We start from the raw sequence: 22,517 nt of genomic DNA, 5'->3' as shown, positions 1-22,517 counted from the left end.
TAGTTTCCTTTACCAGCATTTATTCTTCATGACACTGAGTAGTTCTCAAGTGACATTTTTTTCAGCTTGCAGGGTTCCCTTTAGCAATTCTTGTCAGTCAGATCTGCTAATAATTATCTCCCTCACTTTTGCTTATCTGTGGAACATCTTTATCATTCATATTTAAAGATAGTTTTACTAGATGTAGAGCCCGGTTTGACATATTTTTTTCTCTTAGTACTTTAAATATGGCATTTAAATCAGGCTTTTCAGTGCATCCTGTCCTTTGTCATTGCTAATGAGAAATAAGCTGCTAATCGTATTGATGAACTATTATACGTGACAATTAGTTTTTCACTTGCTGCTTCAAGATTCTGCTTTTGTCTTTGTATTTTGACTGATGATAATATGTCCTGGCTTTGATTTCCTAGTTTATCCTAATTAGAATCCGTTGACCCTTTAGGTATGGAGATTCATATCTTTTACCAAATTAGAACATTTTCAGCCGTTATTATTAAGTATTATTATTAAGTATAAGCAAGTATTATTTTTCTCCTTTCTCCTCTCTTTTAGGCTGAATATACATGAACATGATGGTTCTAGGGAACAGTAAGATGACCCTCAGGTGGGATGCACAAGTTCCAGTGTTTATGTGCCAGCAGAGGGCATTCTCACAACATACATGGTTGTTCAGGCATAGGAAGTAATGATGATGCAGGCTAGAATAATAAGGATATTCAATGAGTGATTAGTGAGTGATTAACATAACATCTTCAATTCAGTTGGATCAGTGTCCACAAGGAGCTTGATGATGACCAGGACATCAAAAAGAAAATAATCCACACAGCAGTGGTCACATAGAGGCCAAACAATGGACAGTGAAGCCTGAAGGAGAGAGTTGGCAAGCCCTGTAAACAAGGACATGGCTGCAAGAAGGTGACAGATCTGTTGGTGCATGATTGTAGCAGAGTGGAGGGACCAGCAGATGACAACATAATGGTCAACAACCAATACAGTAAAAAGCACACACTCCATGGAGCCAAAAGCCAAAGCCACAGAATACTGAACAATGCAGCTTATGTAGCTGATATTCTTAACTTCTCCACAAGCTTACCATTATTTGAGGAACAACGCAGTTAGTAAAATGCATGTCCAAAATTGAGAGGTTTGGGAAGAAGAAGTACATTGGGGTGTGGAGCCTGCTATCCAGGAGGGAAATTAAGATGATGGCTGCGTTGCCTGTGAGTGTCATCACGTAGAACCCAGAAACAAAGAAAGGATGAACTCAACCTGGGGATACTCTGAGAAGTCAACTAAGATAATGTCTTCCCCTGAGCTGACACTATTTTCACCATCTTCTTATTTCATAGCAACTGAAATAAAATCAAGTATTCTCTCTATATTGCCAAAACAGATGGACAAAAATTAGTCAATTTTTACATAATAGTCCCTACTAATTCATAGGTTTTTCTAACAATTCCAAACAATGAGAACTCAAATTTCCTGATGTATAAAATAATTTAAATGATTTAAATGTAAATCCAAAGTCACAAAGAATGCAAAAACTTGATGGAAGTAGCCTAAAAGTACATTAAGGTCTTTTAGGTGCTTCACTTGATCCCATTAATTAAATATTTATCTAGGAAGCCTATAGTTTCTATTTCACTTAGATATCCACTCTTAATTGGTACACTCTTGATTAGCGTAGGAACAATGAGAGAAAAAATCAAGTGATAATAAAAATGAAACGAAAACTGGGATATGGTAGTTGATGTGATAAATTAATTCGCCCTGGCAATGAGTATGATACAATAGTGACTGTGATATTAAAATAAGCAGTGAGTGTTGGACCAAACTGACACAGCCACAATGATAAAATTTTTGTATATAGTTTCAATTGGTTTCATGAAACCAATAAGGTAATTTATTCTTGTTTCCCTCACAAATACTAGTTTGCTTTATATTCTGTTGACATAAAACAAATAGATGACTAGTTGTTTCTTTAGCAAACATGAGGTTAGTCAAGATCAAGAAGTAACTGCATTTCCAGATTTGCAACCATGGTGAGACATGTGCATGTCCCCCACAAAAAATGGAGAGAGCTGTTTTAAATAGGGGCAAATGAAGTTGAGATAGCTCTAGTAAACAGAGTCCACTGGAAAAATTAAGAGTTTGAAGTACAGTAGCTTTTCATTGGGTAAGTTGTGACAGTTTCTTATTGGCTGAGCTCTTGAAGGAAGGAAGAGGAAGTCTTTTTCGTTTTGGGCTCTGTTATTGTTATAGGTGTGAAAAGCTTCCCTGTCTGACATCCAGACTATCTTAAGTGAGATTTCCTTTTATTATTTCTTGACAATTTCTCCCTTTTGATCAAGATTGTTCTCTGAAAGCATCACTGATTGAGAGTCAGGTTTTCTGGTTCCAGTGACTTTTTATCCCTCAATACAAAGAAGGACATTCCTGGATGTACTGTCCTACATCAAATGGAAATTGCACAGATTTGAAACCTATTGACATTCACATCTGAATCACAGGGAGTTGTAAGAAGGAGAACGCTGAAGTACTTATTATGTGAAGTCCCTAAGTTAACAAGATTACAGAGATTGGTGATCATCTTTAGCATTGTGTCATCATCAAAGAGGAACTTCCAACAGACCTGGTCTATATATCTTGGGAAAGCTATCTCATCAGATGTCAGCTGCTTCAGTTCTGGGAAATCTTTACTTTCAGGTCAACAGATGGCTGTCAGTTTGAGTCAAAGTTTCGTGCTTTCTTTAGGTGTGTTTGTGAATCCAAGAGTCTATTTCCTGAAATTTGGTGACACAAAGGTTGGTTATCAGTACCTGATAGAGGCCTTACAAGCGAGTTTGAAGATAGTCCTTCTGGAGCAGCTGTCCCCAACTTTTTTGGCACCAGGGACCGTTTCATGGAAGACAATTTTTCCACAGACGGATCGGGGGCAGGGGGATGGTTCAGGCGGTAATGCGAGTGATGGGGAGCGGCAGATGAAGCTTCGCTTGCTCGCCCACCCGCCGCTCACCTCCTGCTGTTTGGCCTGGTTCCTAACAGGCTGCGGACCGGTACTGGTCTGTGGCCCGGGGGTTGCGCACCCCTGTTCTGGAGATTTCATTTCTAAAATCCCCAAATATCCAGGTTGCAAGTGTGAGGCTTAAGACCTTTGTCTCCCATGAGTGCACTGTGAAAAGATCACTTTACCAAAACATGCTTACTTTTAGTAGAAGAAATTAGGACTTCACAATATTGGAGTACCTCTCCATTTAGCAGTTGTGGGTCAAAAGAGACAAGAGTCAAGTGCATTGGGTATCCTGTGGCTATCTCAAACAATGAGCATTTATGAGTTCCAAGAGGAGAATTTATAGCAATGCTTTTGGCCAAGTTATTTGGAGGGCCTCTACAATTTTTTCCAATTGGGACTTCATGCCTTCACCTAAACCAGAGGAATGAGGGTAGTAAGTGCAGTGACAGTCTTGTAAAACTGACCAAACAGCACAGATGTGTTGAAGTACTTGACCACTAAAAAGGATTCTTTGTCCTTTATGCAGTTAGAGAAGAGTTTCCCAGGTGGGGACAATCTTTTCCTAATGGTTTTAAGCCACAAAAGAGGGAGTAACCTGCCTGCAAGGGAAGGCTTCAGTTCAGTGTTGAACAGGCCATGACTAAAACATATTTATATCCACAAGACTGGGGAAGTTGTATGAAATTCATGTGCCAGACCTCAAATGGTTAATTAATCAGTTTAAAAAATCAGGAAACAGTATGAACAAGCTTCCCCACAAATATTGATTCATGAACATTGTTATCTTGTCAATAAACCTATGGTTTAATGCAGGCATAGGGGTGAGGAATGAGAATTTTAGAGTGTTAGGTCCAAACCTAGTTTTCTCTTTTATCAAACCAACAGTTGTTGAATTTCCATCTTGCTTTTCCTTTTCTGAGGATCACTGCTGGGCTTCTCTAGTGAGATTTTCTGTGTTGTAATTTAGAGAAATATCCCTTTGGACCATGAGAGTTTTGGCTGCTGTTGGGTCCTTAAAGGGCAGCATTCCTTGTGGAAATGTCAGCAAGGTGATTTCCCTAGCTTTCAGAGAGTCAAGTTTAGGATGACCTGAAATATTAATAATAGCTGAAGTGTCAGTTTGAAGTGTTGCATCCAATAATTCCTGAACATAGGGGCCATTTAAAATTTTATTTTCCCTGGAAGTAAGGAGCCACATTGCTTCTAAAACTTTCCAAAATCATGAGCCACTCCAAAAGCTTATGTACTATCAATATAGACATTGGCAGTTTTGTCCTTGGCTGAAGTACAAAACCATATCAGAGTACATAATTCAGCCTCTTTGGGAAAAGTAGTCATAGGTAAAGGTGCTGCCTCAGCAGTATCAATGGAAGTTGCTGTAGCATAGGGAGAACAATATTTGCCATTATTGCCTTTTAAATAAGAATCTTTGGTGAGCCATGAGAAACTGACTTCATTGGTGATGGAGGTGAGAAGACTAGCAGGGTTAAAGTGATTAAAACATCAACAAGAAAAATATGGTAGACACCTATTTTCTCAGCCAGGGTTTGAGTGTCCTGGTAGGGTCATTGCTCTTGCCCTTTGGCAGCTTGGCTGCTAGTCAGATCGAGGATGAAGCAGAACAGTTCTTTAGAAGTGACCACACAAACAACTGGGCAGTTTTGGCATGTACATCCCAATTCTGGTTTAATTATCAACATGTTACAAATATTCTATATGTTTATAGAACTATTAAGAGGCTAGGTATTCCTGACAGGACAAGAAAAAGAAGATGGAAACACTTGGGGTGGAAGATTGAAGATTTAAATGGTGGTCAAGACAAGATGGTGGAGTAGAGGAACCTTGAGCTCACCTCCTCTCACGAGAACACCAAAATCACAACTAGTGGTGGAACAACCATCAATAAAAAAGACCAGAGCCTACCAAAAAGATATTCTACATCCAAAGACAAAGAAGAAACCACAGTGAGATGGTAGGAGGGGCACACTTGCAATATAATCAAGTCCCAAACCCCACAAGTGTGCAACCAACAAACTGGAGAATAATTATATTGCAGAAGTTCTCCTATAGGAGTGAGGGTTCTGAGCTCCATGTCAGGCTCCCGGCCTGAGTGTCTGGCAATGGGAGGAGGAGCACCCAGAGCATTTAGCTTTTGAAGGCCAGTGGGTCTTGATGGCTGAAGCTCCACAGGACTCCACTCTTGAAGGGCACACACAAGGTCTTGCATGCACAAGGACCCAGGGCAAAAGCAGTGACTTCATAGGAGCCTGGACCAGACCTAGTTGGTATTGGAGGGTCTCCTGGGGAGATAGGGGCCAGCTGTGGCTCTCTCTGGGGTCATAGAAGCTGGTGGTAGACATAGCAGGGAGCATTCATCTATGTGAATTCTGGCTGGAGGCAGACATCTTTGGTACTTGGCACCAAGACCTGGCCCCTCCAACAGTCTGTAGGCTCCAGTGTTGGAATGCCTTAGGCCAAACAAAAAAAGGGTGCAAACACAACCCCACCCATCAGCAGACAGGCTGCCTAAAGACTTCCTAAGCCCACAGCCACCTCTAGACATGCTGCTTGACATGGCCCTATCCACCAGGTGGTCAAGAACCAGCTCCAACTATCAGTGGACAGGCACCAGCCACTTCCACCAGGAAGCCTGCACAAGCCTCTAGACCAGCCTCACTCATTGGGGGACAGATACAAGAAGCAAGAAAACTATAGTCCTGCAGCCTGTGGAACTGAGTTCACAAACAGTTCAGAACCAATCTTGGGACCAGATGGTCCCTGGACCTTGGGTGATGAGAAGGTAGTGTACTGCTGGATATATATGACATCCCCTACAGAGGACCACTTCTCCAAGGTTGAGAAGCATAACTAACCTTCCACATACATAAACATACAAGTAGAAATTTAGACAAAATGAGAGAGCACAGGAATGTGTTCCAAACAAAGGAACAAGATAAAACCCTGAAGAAAAACGAAGTGACATGTAGATAAGCAATCTACCTGAGAAAGTGTCAGAGTAATGATCGTAAAGATGATCCAAGAACTTGGGAGAAGAATGGATGCACAGAGTGACAAGTTACAAGAAGTTTTCAACAAAGAGAAAACATAAAGAACAATCAGAGTTGAAGAATATAAGAACTGAAACGAAAAATACACTAGAAGGAATCGACAGCAGAATTAATGAGGCAGAAGGACAGATAAGTGAGCTGGAAGACAGAGTGGTGGAAATCACTGCCATGGAACAGAATAAAGAAAAAAGAATGCAAAGAAATGAGGACAGTTTAAGAGACTTCTGAGACAATGTTAAACACCAACATTCACATTATAGTGGTCCCAGAAGGAGAAGAGAGACAGATAGGGTCTGAGAAAATACTTGAAGAGATAATAGCTGAAAACTTCCGTAACACAGGTAAGGAAACAGTCACCCAAGTTCAGGAAGCACAGAGAGTCCCATACAGGATTAACCCAGGGAGGAACATGCTGAGACACATAGCAATCAAATTGACAAAAAGTAAAAATAAAGTGAAAATATTAAAAGCAACAAGAGAAAAGCAACAAATGACATACAAGAGTATTCCCATAAAATTATCAGCTGATTTTTCAGCAGAAACTCTGCAGGACAGAAAGGAGTGGCATGATATATTTAAAGTGATGAAAGGGAAGAATCTACAACCAAGAATACTCTACCCAGCAAGGCTCTCATTCAGATTTGACAGAGAAATCAAAAGTTTTAGAGACAAGCAAAAGCTAAAGAATTCAGTAACACCAAATCAGTTTTACAACAAATGCTAAAGGAACTTCTCTAAGAGGAAAGGAAAAGGCCATAACTAGAAACAAGGAAATTATGAAATGGGAAAGCTCTCCAGTAAAGGCAAACATAGAATAAAAGTAGGAAGTCATCCACACACAAATATGAAATCTAAACCAGTAATCATGAGAGGAGGAGAGTACAAATGCAGGATATTTGAAATGCATTTGAAATTGAGATCAGCAACTTAAAACATATATATGTATACATATACACATATATATACATGCTACATACATATATATGGCACTATAGATATGTGTGTGTGTGTATATATATATATATATATATACATAGACTACTATATCAAAACCTCAAAATCTATAATAGATATACAAACAAGAAAGAAAATAGAATCCAAACACAACACTAATGATAGTCATCAAATCACAAGAGAAGAGAATAAAAGAGGGAAGGAAGAAAAAAGACCTACAAAAACAAATCCAAAACATTTAACAAAATGGCAATAAGGACATACATACTGATAATTAACCTTAAATGTAAATGGATTAAATACTCCAATCGAATGGCATAGATTGGCTGAATAGATACAAAAACGACCCATATATATGCTGTCTACAAGAGACCCACTTCAGATCTAGGGACACATACAGACTGAAAGAGTACCCCGCTAAGATCCACCTTGTTGACTATCAAGTAAAATAAAAGAACATATTCTAGAGGAAATAATACCCATAGGACCAAAAAAAATGCCGCCAGAAAGCCTGCTCTTCTAGGGGAAAGTGCAGTGAAACACAGTATGTTTGTAATAGACGTTCTGTTCCCCTGCACAGAGGTGTTGCTATACACCTATGACACTCTAAAGAAATATTAGAATGCTTTAGTAAGACATGTACAAAGTTTCAAATAAATACATTAAGTGCAAAAAAAGTTGTTGATATTTACTCAAACGTGGATGTTTCAATATTCATTTATGTAACAAATTGCCGGCCACAGGTGTTAGTTTCTGCAAAAATCCCCTGGTCAATAATGTGTTAATGCAAACTCTTTATTATTCAAATCCTAGCTGGAAGAGCAAAGGGCAAAACATAGAAATTCACATGAGACTATATACACTATGATATTTACAAATTTATGCCATCTTTTACTAGCAAGGAAAATGAAATAAGGCTCTTCTAGCCAAAACAAGAGTAGATTTTCTCATAAGAAGGATGGACTATATATGGGTAAGGAATATCCAATACCTGGCACTACAGGAGGCCAGTAAGAAAATCCCAACAAATACCAAAATGTCATTTATCAATAGCCCCACACAAAACAATCAAAACATAAAAATTAAACCAACCTGCATATTAGAAATACATGTCAATTCAACCATGGAACAAACAGGCTTCAAAATGAAAAGAGAAAAATGTTAATTGATTTAAGGACAAAACAATACCTGTTAATCATTATGTAGTATTGCTTACAGAGTACTTACAGAATTCTCTCACTTCAGTGTTCATTTTTGAACGTGTAAGTAGTAAATATCCAGTCGAGAGGTCCCCTTTAAGAATGAGGCACTGATAAAGACAATATAACTCTAAAAATTATTCTTTCATGTCATTTTTTTCTGGAACATTATACATGGATTAAGTTGTATCAGGCTTTCTCAGATTTCTTACACATACAGGGTTTCTTTCCAGTGGGAGTTTTCACATGTAAGAATGAAGGCCAACTGATGTCTTCCCCACATTGCTTACATTCAAGAGAGGTTTCTATTAAGTATGAGATCTTTCATGCCTTCGAAAGGAATTGGGTCGACTGAAGGCTTTCCCACATTCTCTACATTTGTAGGGTTTCTCACCAGTGTGTATTCTCATGTGCCCTCGAAAGGTAGTGCGATAAATGAAGGCTTTCCCACATTCTGTACATTCATAAGGTTTCTCTCCAGTGTGAGTTTTTTCATGTGTTCGAAAGGATGTGTAACAACTGAAGGCTCTGCCACATTGCTTACATTCGTAGGGTTTCTCTCCTGTGTGAGTTCTTTGATGTATTCGAAATGAACTGGGAAAATTGAATGCTTTTCCACATTCCTTACACTTATAAGGTCCATCTCCAGTGTGCATTATCATGTGTGTTCGAACACTTGAGGGAGAAATGAAGGCTTTCCCACATTCTTTACATTTATAGGGTTTCTCTCCAGTGTGCTTTCTCACATGTCCTTGAAAGGTTGTGCGATAAATGAAGGTTTTCCCACATTCTGCACATTCATAGGGTTTCTCTCCAGTGTGAGTTCTTTCATGTATTCGAAAGGAACTGGGCCAACTGAAAGTTTTACCACACTGTTTACATTCATATGGTTTTTCTCCAGTGTGAGTCCTTTCATGTGATCGAAACGAACTGGGACAAATGAAGGCTTTCCCACATTCCTTACATTTATAAGGTCCATCTCCAGTGTGTGTTATCATGTGTGTACGAATGCTTGAAAGAGATATGAAGGCTTTACCACATTCCTTACATTCATAGGGTTTCTCTCCAGTGTGAATTCTTTCATGTATTTGCAAACCTAGAGGAGAACTGAAGGTTTTCTCACATTGTTTACATTCATATTGTTTCTCTGCAGTGTGAATCCTTTCATGTCTTCGAAAGGAACTGGGACAACTGAGGGCTTTACCACACTGCTTACATTCATAGGGTTTTTCTCCAGTGTGACTTCTTTCATGTATTCGCAAACCTAGAGGAGACCTGAGGGATTTACCACACTGTTTACATACGAAGGGTTTCTCTCCTGTGTGAGTTCTTTCATGTGCTCGAAATGAAGTGGAACAACTAAAGGCTTTTCCACATTCCTTACATTTATAGGGTCCTTCTCCAGTGTGTGTTATCATGTGTCTTCGAAAGGTTGTGAGCCATGTGAAGGCTTTACCACATTCCTTACATTCATAGGGTTTCTCTCCAGTGTGAGTCCTTTCATGTCTGTGAACAGATTTGCGGTAACTGAAGGCTTTCCCACATTCCTTGCATTTATATGGCTTCTCCTCATCTTCATGATACTCATATGGTTTGTGTCCACTGTGAGATCTGATGTGTCTATTAAGGAATGAATGACGCATGAAGACTTTCCCACACACATTACATTCACATGGTTTTACTCCAGAAAGAGTTTCCTGGTTCAGATTAAGACTTGGAATCTGGCTGACAGTTTCTCTATCTTGATTACCTTCTTTGCTTTCACAGAGTTTTTCTACCATATGACTTCTGTAAAAAATGAGAAATTATTAATGATTTCTTTACCAATTTCACATTTATTAGTAGGGTATTAGAATTATATTTTATAGCAAAAGTGAAGGTTTTTTGCCCTTTCTGAACTTTTTGAGGGTGATTTATACTGAAAGCTCTGTAAGAGGACTTGACATAGCTATTATGAAAACAGTAATATTAATATATTGGGTTTCTTAATATTGTTTCCAAAAACACTGGACATCTATGTCATGTTTAAGTAAATGTTTTTGGTGAAAAAAATTTAAGGATAACTTTGAAGCTGGGGTTGTTTTTTCATTTATTTTAAAAAGTTTATGACATACCAGGATTCTCATGTGGCACACTGCTATCTACTGTATGTGACTCACCTTAGTCTTCTCCCTTGGGTTTTGTACCAATCTTCAATGTTATGATTGTCCCATTTTTTTCCTAAAATGCAGACCCAGAAAAATAATGCAAATTATTGGAAATTATAGAAAAATATTAGATTCTAGGTCCACAATGAGCTGTGACCATGCTTAGTTTATTTACCAATGTACAGCAGTCCCCCCTTACCCACAGTTTTGCTTTCTGTGGTGTCAGTTGCCTACGGTCAATTGCAGTCTGAAAATATTAAACTGTGCACCCTTCCAAGTGGTATGATGAAATCTTGCAACGTCCTGCTCTGTCCTGTCCAGGATATGAATCATCCCTTTGTTCAGTGTATCCATGCTGTATATGCTACCTGCCCATCAGTCACTTAGTAGCCATCTCAGTTTTCAGATCACTGTGGTGGTACTGCAGTGCTTGTGTTCAAGTAATCCTTATTTTAATTAATTATGGCCCCAAAGCGCAAGAATAATGATATTGGTAATTAGGATATGCCAAAGAAAAGTTATAAAGTACTCCCTTTAAGTGAAAAAATGAAAGTTCTTGATTTAAGGGAAGAAAGAAATCATACAGTGATGTTGCTAAGATATATAGGAAAGATGAAACTTCTATCATGAAATTTTGAAGAAGGAAAAAGAAATTCTTAGTTTTGCTGTCTCATCTCAAACTGCAAAAGTTATGGACACTTAACACTTATGCATGTTAAGTTCATGTCTATGGTACGTGTTCTGTTCTTAGTTATCATTATCAATCTCTTACTGCGCACCAAATTTCTAAATTAAATTTATTATCATAGGTATGTATAGGATTCAGTACTATCTGCAGTTTCAGGCATCCACTGGTGGTCTTGGAATGTATCCCCTGCAGATAAGGGGGGACTACTGTATTCCTTTTCCATATTCCACATCTTGGAACAGTGTTGATGGGCAAGAAATACTTGTTCTCTAACTGAAGAAGTGAAGGAATGTTGTCATGCTTACCTATTGAGGCCAGGTTCCTCAAGGTTTCCTGCATCACATCTCTGTAAAGTTTCTTCTGCGAAGGATTCAGTAAAGCCCACTCCTCCTGGGTGAAGTTCACAGCCACATCCTCGAAGGTCACTGAGTCCTAAAACATCCCAAATATGTTTCCAGTAAGATGTGTGAATCTGACAGAACTGGGGATTTATACTCAATTTATAGGAAGATTACATATGATTCTGTCACCTTCAAACATTTATTTTATGTCTTGGTCATCAGAAACTGACTCTATGTCCTTACTTCTTCATGAATTTAACAGCATAATGAACACGTGCAAATTATTTATTCATTTTCACTGTGATCACTTTAAATGTTATTGCTCTCTGATGTCAGGGTCTAGAGCACCTTGGAGAAATGAGAGAAATGCTACACAAATGAATCAAATATCATTTTAAACACATCAATCTCTTGTGGAAAAAAACTCATCTCCTTGTTATTACACACCATTTAACTCTGTACACTCCACTGATGTATGAGGTCAAATATGCAGGAGTTTTAAAGGAATAAGACACAGTGAAGAACTGGAAGCTTTTTCTTCTATTGCCATCACCAAACATGACACTCCAGGAGGCCTGTGGAAATCCAACTTGTGAAAAGGATCAGTTTGCCATACTGGCCTGAGAATTACTCCAGGTGATTAGAAATAGCCAGGTGCAATTGGCTAGATTAAAATATTCTTGTAAAGAAGTAGTACTTTTAGCTTGTGTAAAATTTATTGCAGACTCAGTTTCTCCATCCTCTCTCTGTCCCATTCATGGAGCTAGGAAGTTATTCAGAAGTTAAGGCTCAGACAACTTCACATGATATGACATGCTAAAAAGACAAAACTACTTAGACCTCAACAAAACCCTATACACAATGAGCCTCAGAGCTGCTTCTCGCCAGTTTTTAGCACACATAATGAAATGATAAAGTGCCAAAAGATTTCTTTTTGGTCAAAGCCCTTGCTAAATAACCTTGAGGAACAGGTTAAGAGCTGCATTTTGCACAGGAATTCACTACACTCCATAAAGGTCTGATGGTGAATCTGCCCATGATTATATAATGCATAAAGGATTCACAGCGCTTTCCTCCGAAGAATGTAAAACCTCCATTCTCTAATTTCAGGTGGAAGTTTCCTGGCCAGCCACTCCAGAGGCAATCCTCCCAACATCTCTCACTTCTGAACTCCCATATGGTGCACAGAAGCATACCAGCCCAGCCCTAAATATAGGAATACGTAAATTGATGACACCACACACTGCCAATAGTGTACAAAAGGGTTTATTACTTCCATAATTGAGGTCTCTGAGGAGTAAGGCAGGCCTCTCAAGAAGGCATGAAATGGCTTGAGAGTGCAAGGAAAAGTACATGAACTTAATTTTTAGTTGAGGTTGTGGGTGGACTGAAGAGAGAGTTCACATACAAGGGCAGGAGCAGGCATGAATTGAATCTCTTGTCACTGCCAAAGGAAGGAAACTAAGGCTTTCCTATCATCATGGATACATGTGGGTCACAAGAGGAGGAAGGAGGGATGAGGCTTCAAAGCTGTCAGCAGTTAAACATAAAAAACTGGAGACAGAAACTTCTCTTTTCTTGTTCATTGTATAATGAACTTAGAAACTATCATTCCTAACCTCACAAGAAAAAAAACAAAGAACTGAAGACACAGAGCAAACCAGTTTCCAAAATTGGAAAGACAGAAAGAAGCTATTTTGAAACAGCTATTCTTCTTTTTTTTTTTTTTTTTTTTGCCGTACGTGGGCCTCTCACTGTTGTGGCCTCTCCCATTGCAGAGCACAGGCTCTGGACGCGCAGGCTCAGTGGCCATGGCTCACGGGCCCAGCCGCTCCGCTGCATGTGGGATCTTCCTGGACCGGGGCAAGAACCCGTGTCCCCTGCATCAGCAGGCGGACTCTCAACCACTGTGCCACCAGGGAAGCCCCAAAACAGCTATTCTTAACAAGGCCTATCCTCAGAAGAGACTATTTCACCAGGGCCTAATGCAAAGACAAAAAAGAATACAACATCTAAGAACTTTGGGACAATGACAGCAGGTGTAAAATACACACAATGAGAATACCTGACAGAAAAGCAGAAAGGAACAAAAAAATAAGTGAAGCAATCATCACTGAGATTTTCCTAACATTAGTGATAGTCAGCAAACTGCAGATCCAGGAAACTAAGAAAAACACAAAACATGAAAAACAAAAAAACAACACCAAAAACTTCACTGCCAAGCACAGCATTTTCAACTGGAGAAAAATCAAAGACAAAGGGAACATTCTGAAAGAAGCCAGAGGGAAAAAACAAACCTTAGTTTTACTTAAGGATAAGAATTAAATCAGACCTCTTTTCAAAAACTATGCAAGTAAGAAATATCATATAACTGGAATCAAACTGTATTTATCCTTTGGAATCTGGGTTCTTTCACTTAGCAATAAATATATATATAAGATTTATCCATGTTGTTGCATATATTAATAGTTCATTACTTTTTATTGCTGAGCAGGATTGCATTGTACAGATGTACTATAATTTATTCATTCACCAGATGACATTTGAGTTGTTTCCAGGTTTTGGTGATTATGAATAAAGGTGCTGTAAACATTCACATACCATAAAACAAAACAACAACAACAAAAAACCCAACTATGCAAGAGAATGGAATGAAATATTTAAAGTGCACAGTGTAAAAAAACACCATCCTACAACTCTGTGTCAAGCAAAATTATTCTTCAAAAGTGAGGGAAAATATTTTGTAATAACCTATATGGGAAAAGAATCTGGAAAATAATTACATATATAAATTAAATAACTTAATATATATATAATAACTGAATAAATTTGCCATATACCTGAAATGAACACACACTATAAATAAACTATACTTCAATAAAAAAATATTAAAAAGCCAATAAGCCTTTGTAATAAAAAAAAAATCTCTAGGACTGCTGCATCTCAGGAAAAAAAAGTGACGGAGAAATACTTTCTGAGAAAAATTGAGGAACTCTGATATCAATACACCTGTTTTTACAAGAAACAGTAAAAGAAATTCATTAGAAGGTACAGGCATACCTTGGAGACAATGAGGGTTCAGTTCCAGACTACCACAATAAAGCAAATCACATGAATTTTTTGGTTTGCCAGTGCATGTAAAGTTATGTTTATACTATTCTGTACTCTGTTAAGTGTGCACTAACGTTATGTTAGTTATGTTATGTTAGTTATATAAAAATACAATGTACATACCTTAATTTAAAAATACTTTATTGCTAAAAAATGCTAACCATCATCAGAGCCTTCAGCAAGTGATGGCAGTAACATCAAAGATTACTGATCACACACCACCATAACAAATGTAACAAAAATTTGAAATATTGTGAGAATTACCAAAATGTGACAGACACACAAAGTGAGCAAATGCTATTGAAAAAAAGGTGCCAATAGATTTGCTTCACACAGGGTTACACCAACCTTCAACTTGCAAAAAATGCATTACCCGTAAAGTGCAATAAAGTGAATTGCAATAAAATAAGCTATGTCTGAAAATGATATAAACAGGTGAAACATTAGAAAAGAGGACCCTTTAAGAACTGTTCTCAGCCTATAGCCTTGTTGGTCTCATGGACACAAGCCCCACTGGTTTTCAAAGCTAGATGTTTTGGAGCTTCCCTGGTGGTCCAGTGGTTATAAGATTCTGCCCTTCCACTGCAGGGGGCATGGGTTCCATCCCTGATCAGGGAACTAAGATCCCACATGCTGTGCGGCTAGATGTTTGGGGGGCTTGTCTTCATGTGTGACTCTTAAAAGCTGGGGTGCCAAGTGTGGGGTCTAAACCCTTTGCTCCTCAAGGAGAAGCTTGGAGTTTTGAGTGCCTTCCTGAAGGTGGGGTGCCATGTGTGTGGGGGGGTTGGTTATGGTAAGATTGTGCCTCAGCTTCTACCCACTTTGATGTGGGTGTTCTCATTTGCCCTGTGCATAGGGAATCGCCAGTTATGGGCAACGAGAGATGAGCTGCTGCATGTTCCTGTATGCATGACAATGTCTGCTGCTGCCCTGCTGGATCACACCCCAGGCTCTCGGGGCTGTCTCTGCATAGCTAGACTGAGTCCTCTCCCAGGGCCTGTCTGCCCGGGATTCCTGGGGTGCTACTCTGTGTGCGCAAGGACAATGGTTGCTTCCAGCCGCCCCACCAAGATCACACCCAAGACCCTTGGTCTTTGTGTCCAGACCAAGTCTTTCCTTAGGGCCCAGTTGGCCCATATCTCCCACCAGGCTGTGGCGTGGAGTGTGCAGGGCCAGGGTATTTGCCCAATTCAGACTGGGGAGTGGCGAGGCTCTCTCTGCCCTGATTGTTGACAAGCCAGCATGTGCACAATCCTTGCGAGTAGTGTCTTGGCCTCTCCAGCCCTTCTGACTGTCCTAGTGGTTCTCCAAGCAGCCAAGGGAGCTAGTCTCCTCTCTGCAGGATGCCAGGACTGGGACACACAGACTGTGGCTCCACCTGCTTGCTCCCCAAGGTGAGGGGCTGCCCGTGTGGACCTTCTCTTCCCTTCAGATCCCTCCCAGGGGCACAGATCCCAACCTGATGTCTTTTTTTCTGTCCTACCCAGTTACATGGAGATCTTTCTTGCAGCTTTGGTTGTACAGAAGTTCTTCTGGGGACCTCCCTAGTGGTCCAGTGGTTAAGACTGCGCTTCCACTGTAGGGGGCGTGGGTTCGATTCCTGGTTGGGGAACTAAGATCCTTCAAGCTGTGTGGTGTGGGCCAAAAAAAAAAAAAGTTCTTCTACCAGGTTCCAGTTAATTTTCTGTGAGAACTGTAGAAGTTTTTTTGATGTGTTTGTAGGGGTAGGTGAGTTCCACAGCCTCCTACCCTGTCATCTTGATTCCCCTTTCTCCTTTCAAATTATTAAATTATTATACTATTTGTTATGGTGATCTGTGATCCATGATCTTTGATGTTTCTACAATGACTCACTGAAGGCTCAGATGATGATTGGTATTTTTTAGCTCTAAAGTATTTTAAAAGTAAGGTATGTACACTTTTTATACATAATACTATTATACACTTAATAGACCTTGATATAAGGTAAACATAGATTTATATACACTAGGAAACCAAAATTCATGTGATAATTGCTTCATTGTGATAACTGCTTTATTGCAGTGGACTGAACCTGCAATATCTCTGAGGTATGCCTGTGGTAGATACACAAAAGATAAAGATAAGGAATCTAACCATACCAAAAAAGACAGGAATCTAAGCAAGCGAAGAAGACAGGAAAATAGGAATTACAAAACAGCCAGAAGACAGTGAACAAAATAGCAATAAGGACATACCTATCAATAATTACTTTAAATGTAAAAGAAATAATAAATTCTCCCATCAAAACACAGAGTGGCTGAATGGATTAAAAAAAAAAAAAGACTCACCTATATACTGCCTACAAAAACCTCACCTGAGATAAAAGTGCACACAAAGACTGAAAGAATGGAAAAAAAATATTCCATGCAAATGGAAACCAGAAGAAAGCTGGGGTAGCTATACTTGTAACAGTCAAAATAGACTTAAAACAAAGACTGTTATAAGGGACAAAAAAGGTCATTATATAATGATAAAGGGGTAAATCCAAAAAGAGAATATAACATTTGTAAACACTTATGCACTCAAAATAGAAACATCTGAATATATAAAACAAAATTTAACAGATCTAAAGGGAGAAGTAGAAAGCCATACAATAACAGAAAGGGACTTTAATATCCCAATTTCATCAGTGGATACATCATTCAGACAGAAAATCAATAAAGAAACACTTGCCTTCAGGGACATATTAGGCCAGTCATTCTGTCCAAAAGCAACAAAATACACAATCTTCTCAAGGGCACATGGAACATTCTCCAGGAGACAGTATATGTTAGGCCACAAAACAAGTCTTAATAAATTTAACATTAAAGTCACATTAAGCATCTTTCCCGACCACAATGCAATATAACTAGAAATCGATTATGAGAAGAAAACTGGAAAATTCACATGTGGAGATTAAACATGATACTGAACAACCAATAGGTTAAAGAAATCAAAAGAGAAATTTTAAAAATTACCTTGAGACAAATGAATTCGAAATATAGTAGAACCCCATTATCTGTGAGGGATACATTCCAAGACACTGAGTGGATGCCTGAAACCATGAAGAGTACTTAACCCCACAAATATAATGTTTTTTCCTATACATACACATGTACACACAGTGTGCATACAACGAACAAAGGGATGATTCATATCCCAGGCAACATGGAGCAGGATGGGACAAAGTTTTATCACACTCCTCAGGACAATGCACAATTCAAAACTTTATTTTTAAAAATGTTTAATGTATTTTTAAAATGTTTATTTCTGTAATTTTCCATTTAATATTTTCAGAGCACAGTTGACTGCAGGTAACTGAAACTGTAAAAAGCAAAACTGCAGATAAAGGGGGACTATTGTGCAACATACTGAAACTTACAGGATGCAGCAAAAGCATTTCCAAGAGGGAAGTTCATAGTGACAATGATAAATCAAGAAACAAAAAAGATCTCAAAAAACCTAACTACACCTCAAGGAACTAGAAAAAAAAGAAAAAACAAATGCCAAAGTTAATAAAATGAAGGAAATAACAAAGATCACAGTGGAAATAAATGAAAAAGACTGAGAGTAAAAAAAAAAAATCAATGAAACTAAGAGCTTTTAAAATATGAGACAGAAAAAATAAAATAAAATATAAGACAGATATCCAGTAGAGACGGTGGAGAAATAAGACGTGGAGATCACCTTCCTCCACACAAATACACCAAAAATACATCTACATGTGGAACAACTCCTACAGAACACCTACTAAATGCTGGCAGAAGACCTCAGACTTTCCAGAGGGCAAGAAACTCCCCACGTACCTGGCCGGGTGGCTGACAGGGTCTTGGTGCTCCGGCCTGGTGCCAGGCCTGAGCCTCTGAGGTGGGAGAGCCGAGTTCAGTACACTGGACCACCAGAGACCTCCTGGCCCCATGTAATATCAATCAGCAAGAACTCTTCCAGAGATCTCTGTCTCAACCCTAAGACCCAGCTCCACTCAACGGCCAGCAAGCTCCAGTGCTGGACACCCCAAGCCAAACAACTAGCAAGACAGGAACACAACCCGACCCATTAGTAGAAAGACTGCCTAAAATCATGCTCAGTTCACAAACACCCCATAACACACCACTGGACACAGCCCTGCCCACCAGAAAGACAAGATACAGCCCCTCCCACCAGAACACAGGCACCAGTCTTCTCTACCAGGAAGCCTACACAAGCCCCTGAACCAACCTTACCCACTGGGGGCAGACACCAAAAACAACATGAACTACAAACCTGTAGCCTGCAAAAAAGAGACACCAAACACAGTAAGTTAAACAAAATGAGAAGAGAGAGAAATATGCAGCAGATGAAGAAGCAAGGTAAAAACACACCAGACCAAACAAATTAAGAGGAAATAGGCAGCCTACCTGAAAAAGAATTCAGAGTAATGAAAGAAAAGATGATCCAAAAATCTTGGACATAGAATGAAGAAAATACAAGAAATGCTTAACAAGGACCTAGAAGGACTAAAGAGCAAACAAACAACGATGAACACCACAATAAATGAAATCAAGAATTCTCTGGAAAGAATCAACAGCAGAATAAATGAGGCAGAAGAAAGGGTAAGTGACCTGGAAGATAAAATAGTGTAAACAACTGCTGCAGAGCAGAATAAAGAAAAAAGAATGAGAAGAATTCAGGACAGTCTCAGAGACCTCTAGGACAACATTAAATGTATCAACATTCAAATTATAGGGGTCCCAAAAGAAGAAGAGAAAAAGAAAGGGACTGAGAAAATATTTGAAGACATTATAGTTGAAAACTTCCCTAACAAGGGAAAGGAAATAGTCAATCAAGTCCAGGAAGCAGAGAGAGTCCCATGCAAGAGAAATCCAAGGATAAACATGCCAAGACACATATTAATCAAATGATCAAAAATTAAATACAAAGAAAAAATATTAAAAGCAGCAAGGGAAAACAACAAATAACATACAAGGGAATCCCCATAAGGTTAACAGCTGATCTTTCAGCAGAAACTCTGCAAGCCAGAAGGAAGTGGCAGGACGTATTTAAAGTGATGAAAGGGAGAAACCTACAACCAAGATTACTCAACCAAGCAAGGATCTCATTCAGACTAGACAGAGAAATTAAAACCTTTACAGACAACCAAAAACTAAGAGAATTCAGCACCACCAAACCAGGTTTACAACAAATGTTAAAGGAACTTCTCTAGGCAGGAAACACAAGAGAAGGAAAAGACCTACAATAACAAACCCAACACAATTAAGAAAATGGTAATAGGAACATACATATCGATAACTACGTTAAATGTAAATGGATTAAATGCTCCAACCAAAAGACACAGACTGGCTGAATGGATACGAAAACAAGACCCGTTTATATGCTGTCTACAAGAGACCCACTTCAGACCTAGGGACACATACAGACGGAAAGTGAGGGGATGGAAAAAGATATTCCATGCAAAGAGAAACCAAAAGAAAGCTGGTGCAGCAATTCTCATATCAGACAAAAAAGACTTTAAAATAAAGACTATTACAAAAGACAAAGAAGGACACTACATAATGATCAAGGGATCACTCCAAGAAGAAGATATAACAATTGTAAATATTTACACACCCAACATAAGAGCACCTCAATACATAAGGCAAATACTAACAGCCATAAAAGGAGAAATTGACAGTAACAGAATCATAGTAGGGGACTTTAACACCCCACTTCCACCAATGGACAGATCATCCAAAATGAAAATAAGGAAACACAAGCTTCAAATAATACATTAAACAAGACGGACTTAATTGATATTTATAGGACATTCCATCCAAAAACAACAGAATACACTTTCTTCTCAAGTGCTCATGGAACATTCTCCAGGACAGATCATAGCTTGGATCACAAATCAAGCCTTGGTAAATACAGGAAAACTGAAATCGTACCAACGGTGAAAAACTGAATCCACTTCCTCTAAGATCAGGAACAAGACAAGGCTGCCCACTCCCACTGCTATTATTCAACATAGATTTGGAAGTTTTAGCCACAGCAGTAAGAGAAAAGAAAGAAATAAAAGGAATCCAAATCAGAAAAAAAGAAGTAAAACTGACCCTGGTTGCAGATGACATGATACTATACATAGAGAATCCTAAAGATGCTACCAGAAAACTATTAGAGCTAATCAGTGAATTTGGTAAAGTAGCAAGATGCAAAATCAATACACAGAAACCTCTGGCATTCCTATATACTAACGATGAAAAATGTGGAAGAAAAATTAAGGAAACACTCCCATTTACCACTGCAACAAAAAGAGTAAAATACCTAGGAATAAACCTACCAAAGGAGACAAAAGACCTGTATGCAGAAAACTATAAGACACTGATGAAATAAATTAAAGATGAAACAAACAGATGGATATGTGTGTGTGTGTGTGTGTGTGTGTATATATACACACACACACACACACACACACACACACACACACACATACACACCATGTTCTTGGATTTGAAGAACCAACATTTTGAAAATGACTATACTACCCAAAGAAACCTACAGATTCAATGCAATCTCCATCAAACTACCAGTGGCATTTTTCACAGAACTAGAACAAAAAATTTTACAATTACTATGGAAACACAAAAGACCCCAAATAGACAAAGCAATCTTGAGAAAGAAAAATGAAGCTGAGGAATCAGGCTCCCTGACTTCACACTACACTACAAAGCTATAGTAATCAAGACAATATGGTACTGGCACAAAAACAGAAATATAGATCAATGGAACAGGATAGAAAGCCCAGAGATAAACCCACGCACCTATGGTCACCCTATCTTTGATAAAAGAGGCAAGAATATACAATGGAGAAAAGACAGCCCTCTCAATAAGTGGAGCTAGGAAAACTGGACAGCTACCTGTAAAAGTATGAAATAGAACACTCCCTAACACCATACACAAAAATAAATTCAAAATGGATTAAAGACCTAAATGTAAGGCCAAACACTATAAAACTCTTAGAGGGAAACATAGGCAGAACACTCTATGACATAAATCACAGCAAGATCCTTTTTGACCCACCTCCTAGAGAAATGGAATTAAAAACAAAATGAAACAAATGGGACCTAATGAAACTTAAAAACCTTTGCACAACAAAGGAAACCATAAACAAGATGAAAACACAACCCTCAGAATGGGAGAAAATATTTCCAAACAAAGTAATGGAGAAAGGATTTATTTCCAAAATATACAAGCAGCTCATGCAGCTCAATATCAATAAAACAAACAACCCAATCCAAAAATGGGCAGAAGACCTAAATAGACATTTCTCCAAAGAATATATACAGATTCCTAACAAACACATGAAAGGATGCTCAACATCATTAATTGTTACACAAATGCACATCAGAAGTACAACGAGGGCTTCCCTGGTGGCGCAGTGGTTGAGAATCTGCCTGCCAATGCAGGGGACACGGGTTCGAGCCCTGATCTGGGAAGATACCACATGCCGTGGAGCAACTGGGCCCGTGAGCCACAACTACTGAGCCTGCGCGTCTGGAGCCTTGCTCCACAACAAGAGAGGCCACGACAGTGAGAGGCCCACACACCGCAATGAAGAGTGGCCCCTGCTCTCTGCAACTAGAGAAAGCCCATGCACAGAAACGAAGACCCAACACAACCAAAAATAAATAAATTTTGAAAAAAAAAAAAAGTACAGTGAGGTATCACCTCACACCGTTCAGGATAGCTATCATCAAAAAATCTACAAACAATAAATGCTGAAGAGGGTGTGGAGAAAAGGGAACCCTCTTGCACTGTTGGTGGGAATGTAAATTAATACAGCCACTGTGGAGAAGAGTATGGAAGATCCTTAAAAAACTAAAAATAGAGCTGTCATATGACCCAGCAATCCCACTACTGGGCATATACCCTGAGAAAATCATAATTCAAAAAGAGTCATGTACCACAATGTTTACTGCAGCACTATTTACAATAGCCAGGACATGGAAGCAACCTAAGT

General features: G+C 38.9%; 1 protein-coding gene and 1 long non-coding RNA gene across 2 annotated transcripts in view; one reads left to right on the top strand and one right to left on the bottom strand.

The window, feature by feature from the left end:
- The window catches only part of LOC117195733 (uncharacterized), a 58,264-nt gene extending 54,501 nt beyond the window's left edge, over positions 1-3,763 (top strand). Inside the window, exon 3 of the long non-coding RNA XR_004475532.2 lies at positions 553-3,763. This is a non-coding gene — a long non-coding RNA (uncharacterized LOC117195733). The remainder of the gene's footprint in view (positions 1-552) is intronic.
- Positions 3,764-4,672: 909 nt separating this feature from the next.
- LOC101286474 (zinc finger protein 709) overlaps positions 4,673-22,517 on the bottom strand; it is a 28,783-nt gene continuing 10,938 nt past the window's right edge. Inside the window, 4 exon segments of the mRNA XM_033401346.2 lie at positions 4,673-8,543; positions 8,546-10,022; positions 10,394-10,454; positions 11,375-11,501. Coding sequence (XP_033257237.2) covers positions 8,424-8,543; positions 8,546-10,022; positions 10,394-10,454; positions 11,375-11,501 — 1,785 coding nt within the window. The 3' untranslated portion in view covers positions 4,673-8,423.

The sequence above is a fragment of the Orcinus orca genome, chromosome 3 (genome assembly GCF_937001465.1).
Source record: "Orcinus orca chromosome 3, mOrcOrc1.1, whole genome shotgun sequence".
NCBI lineage: Eukaryota > Metazoa > Chordata > Mammalia > Artiodactyla > Delphinidae > Orcinus > Orcinus orca.
The sequence above is the reverse complement of the archived record's forward strand: the minus strand, read 5'-3'. Positions and strand labels throughout refer to the sequence as shown.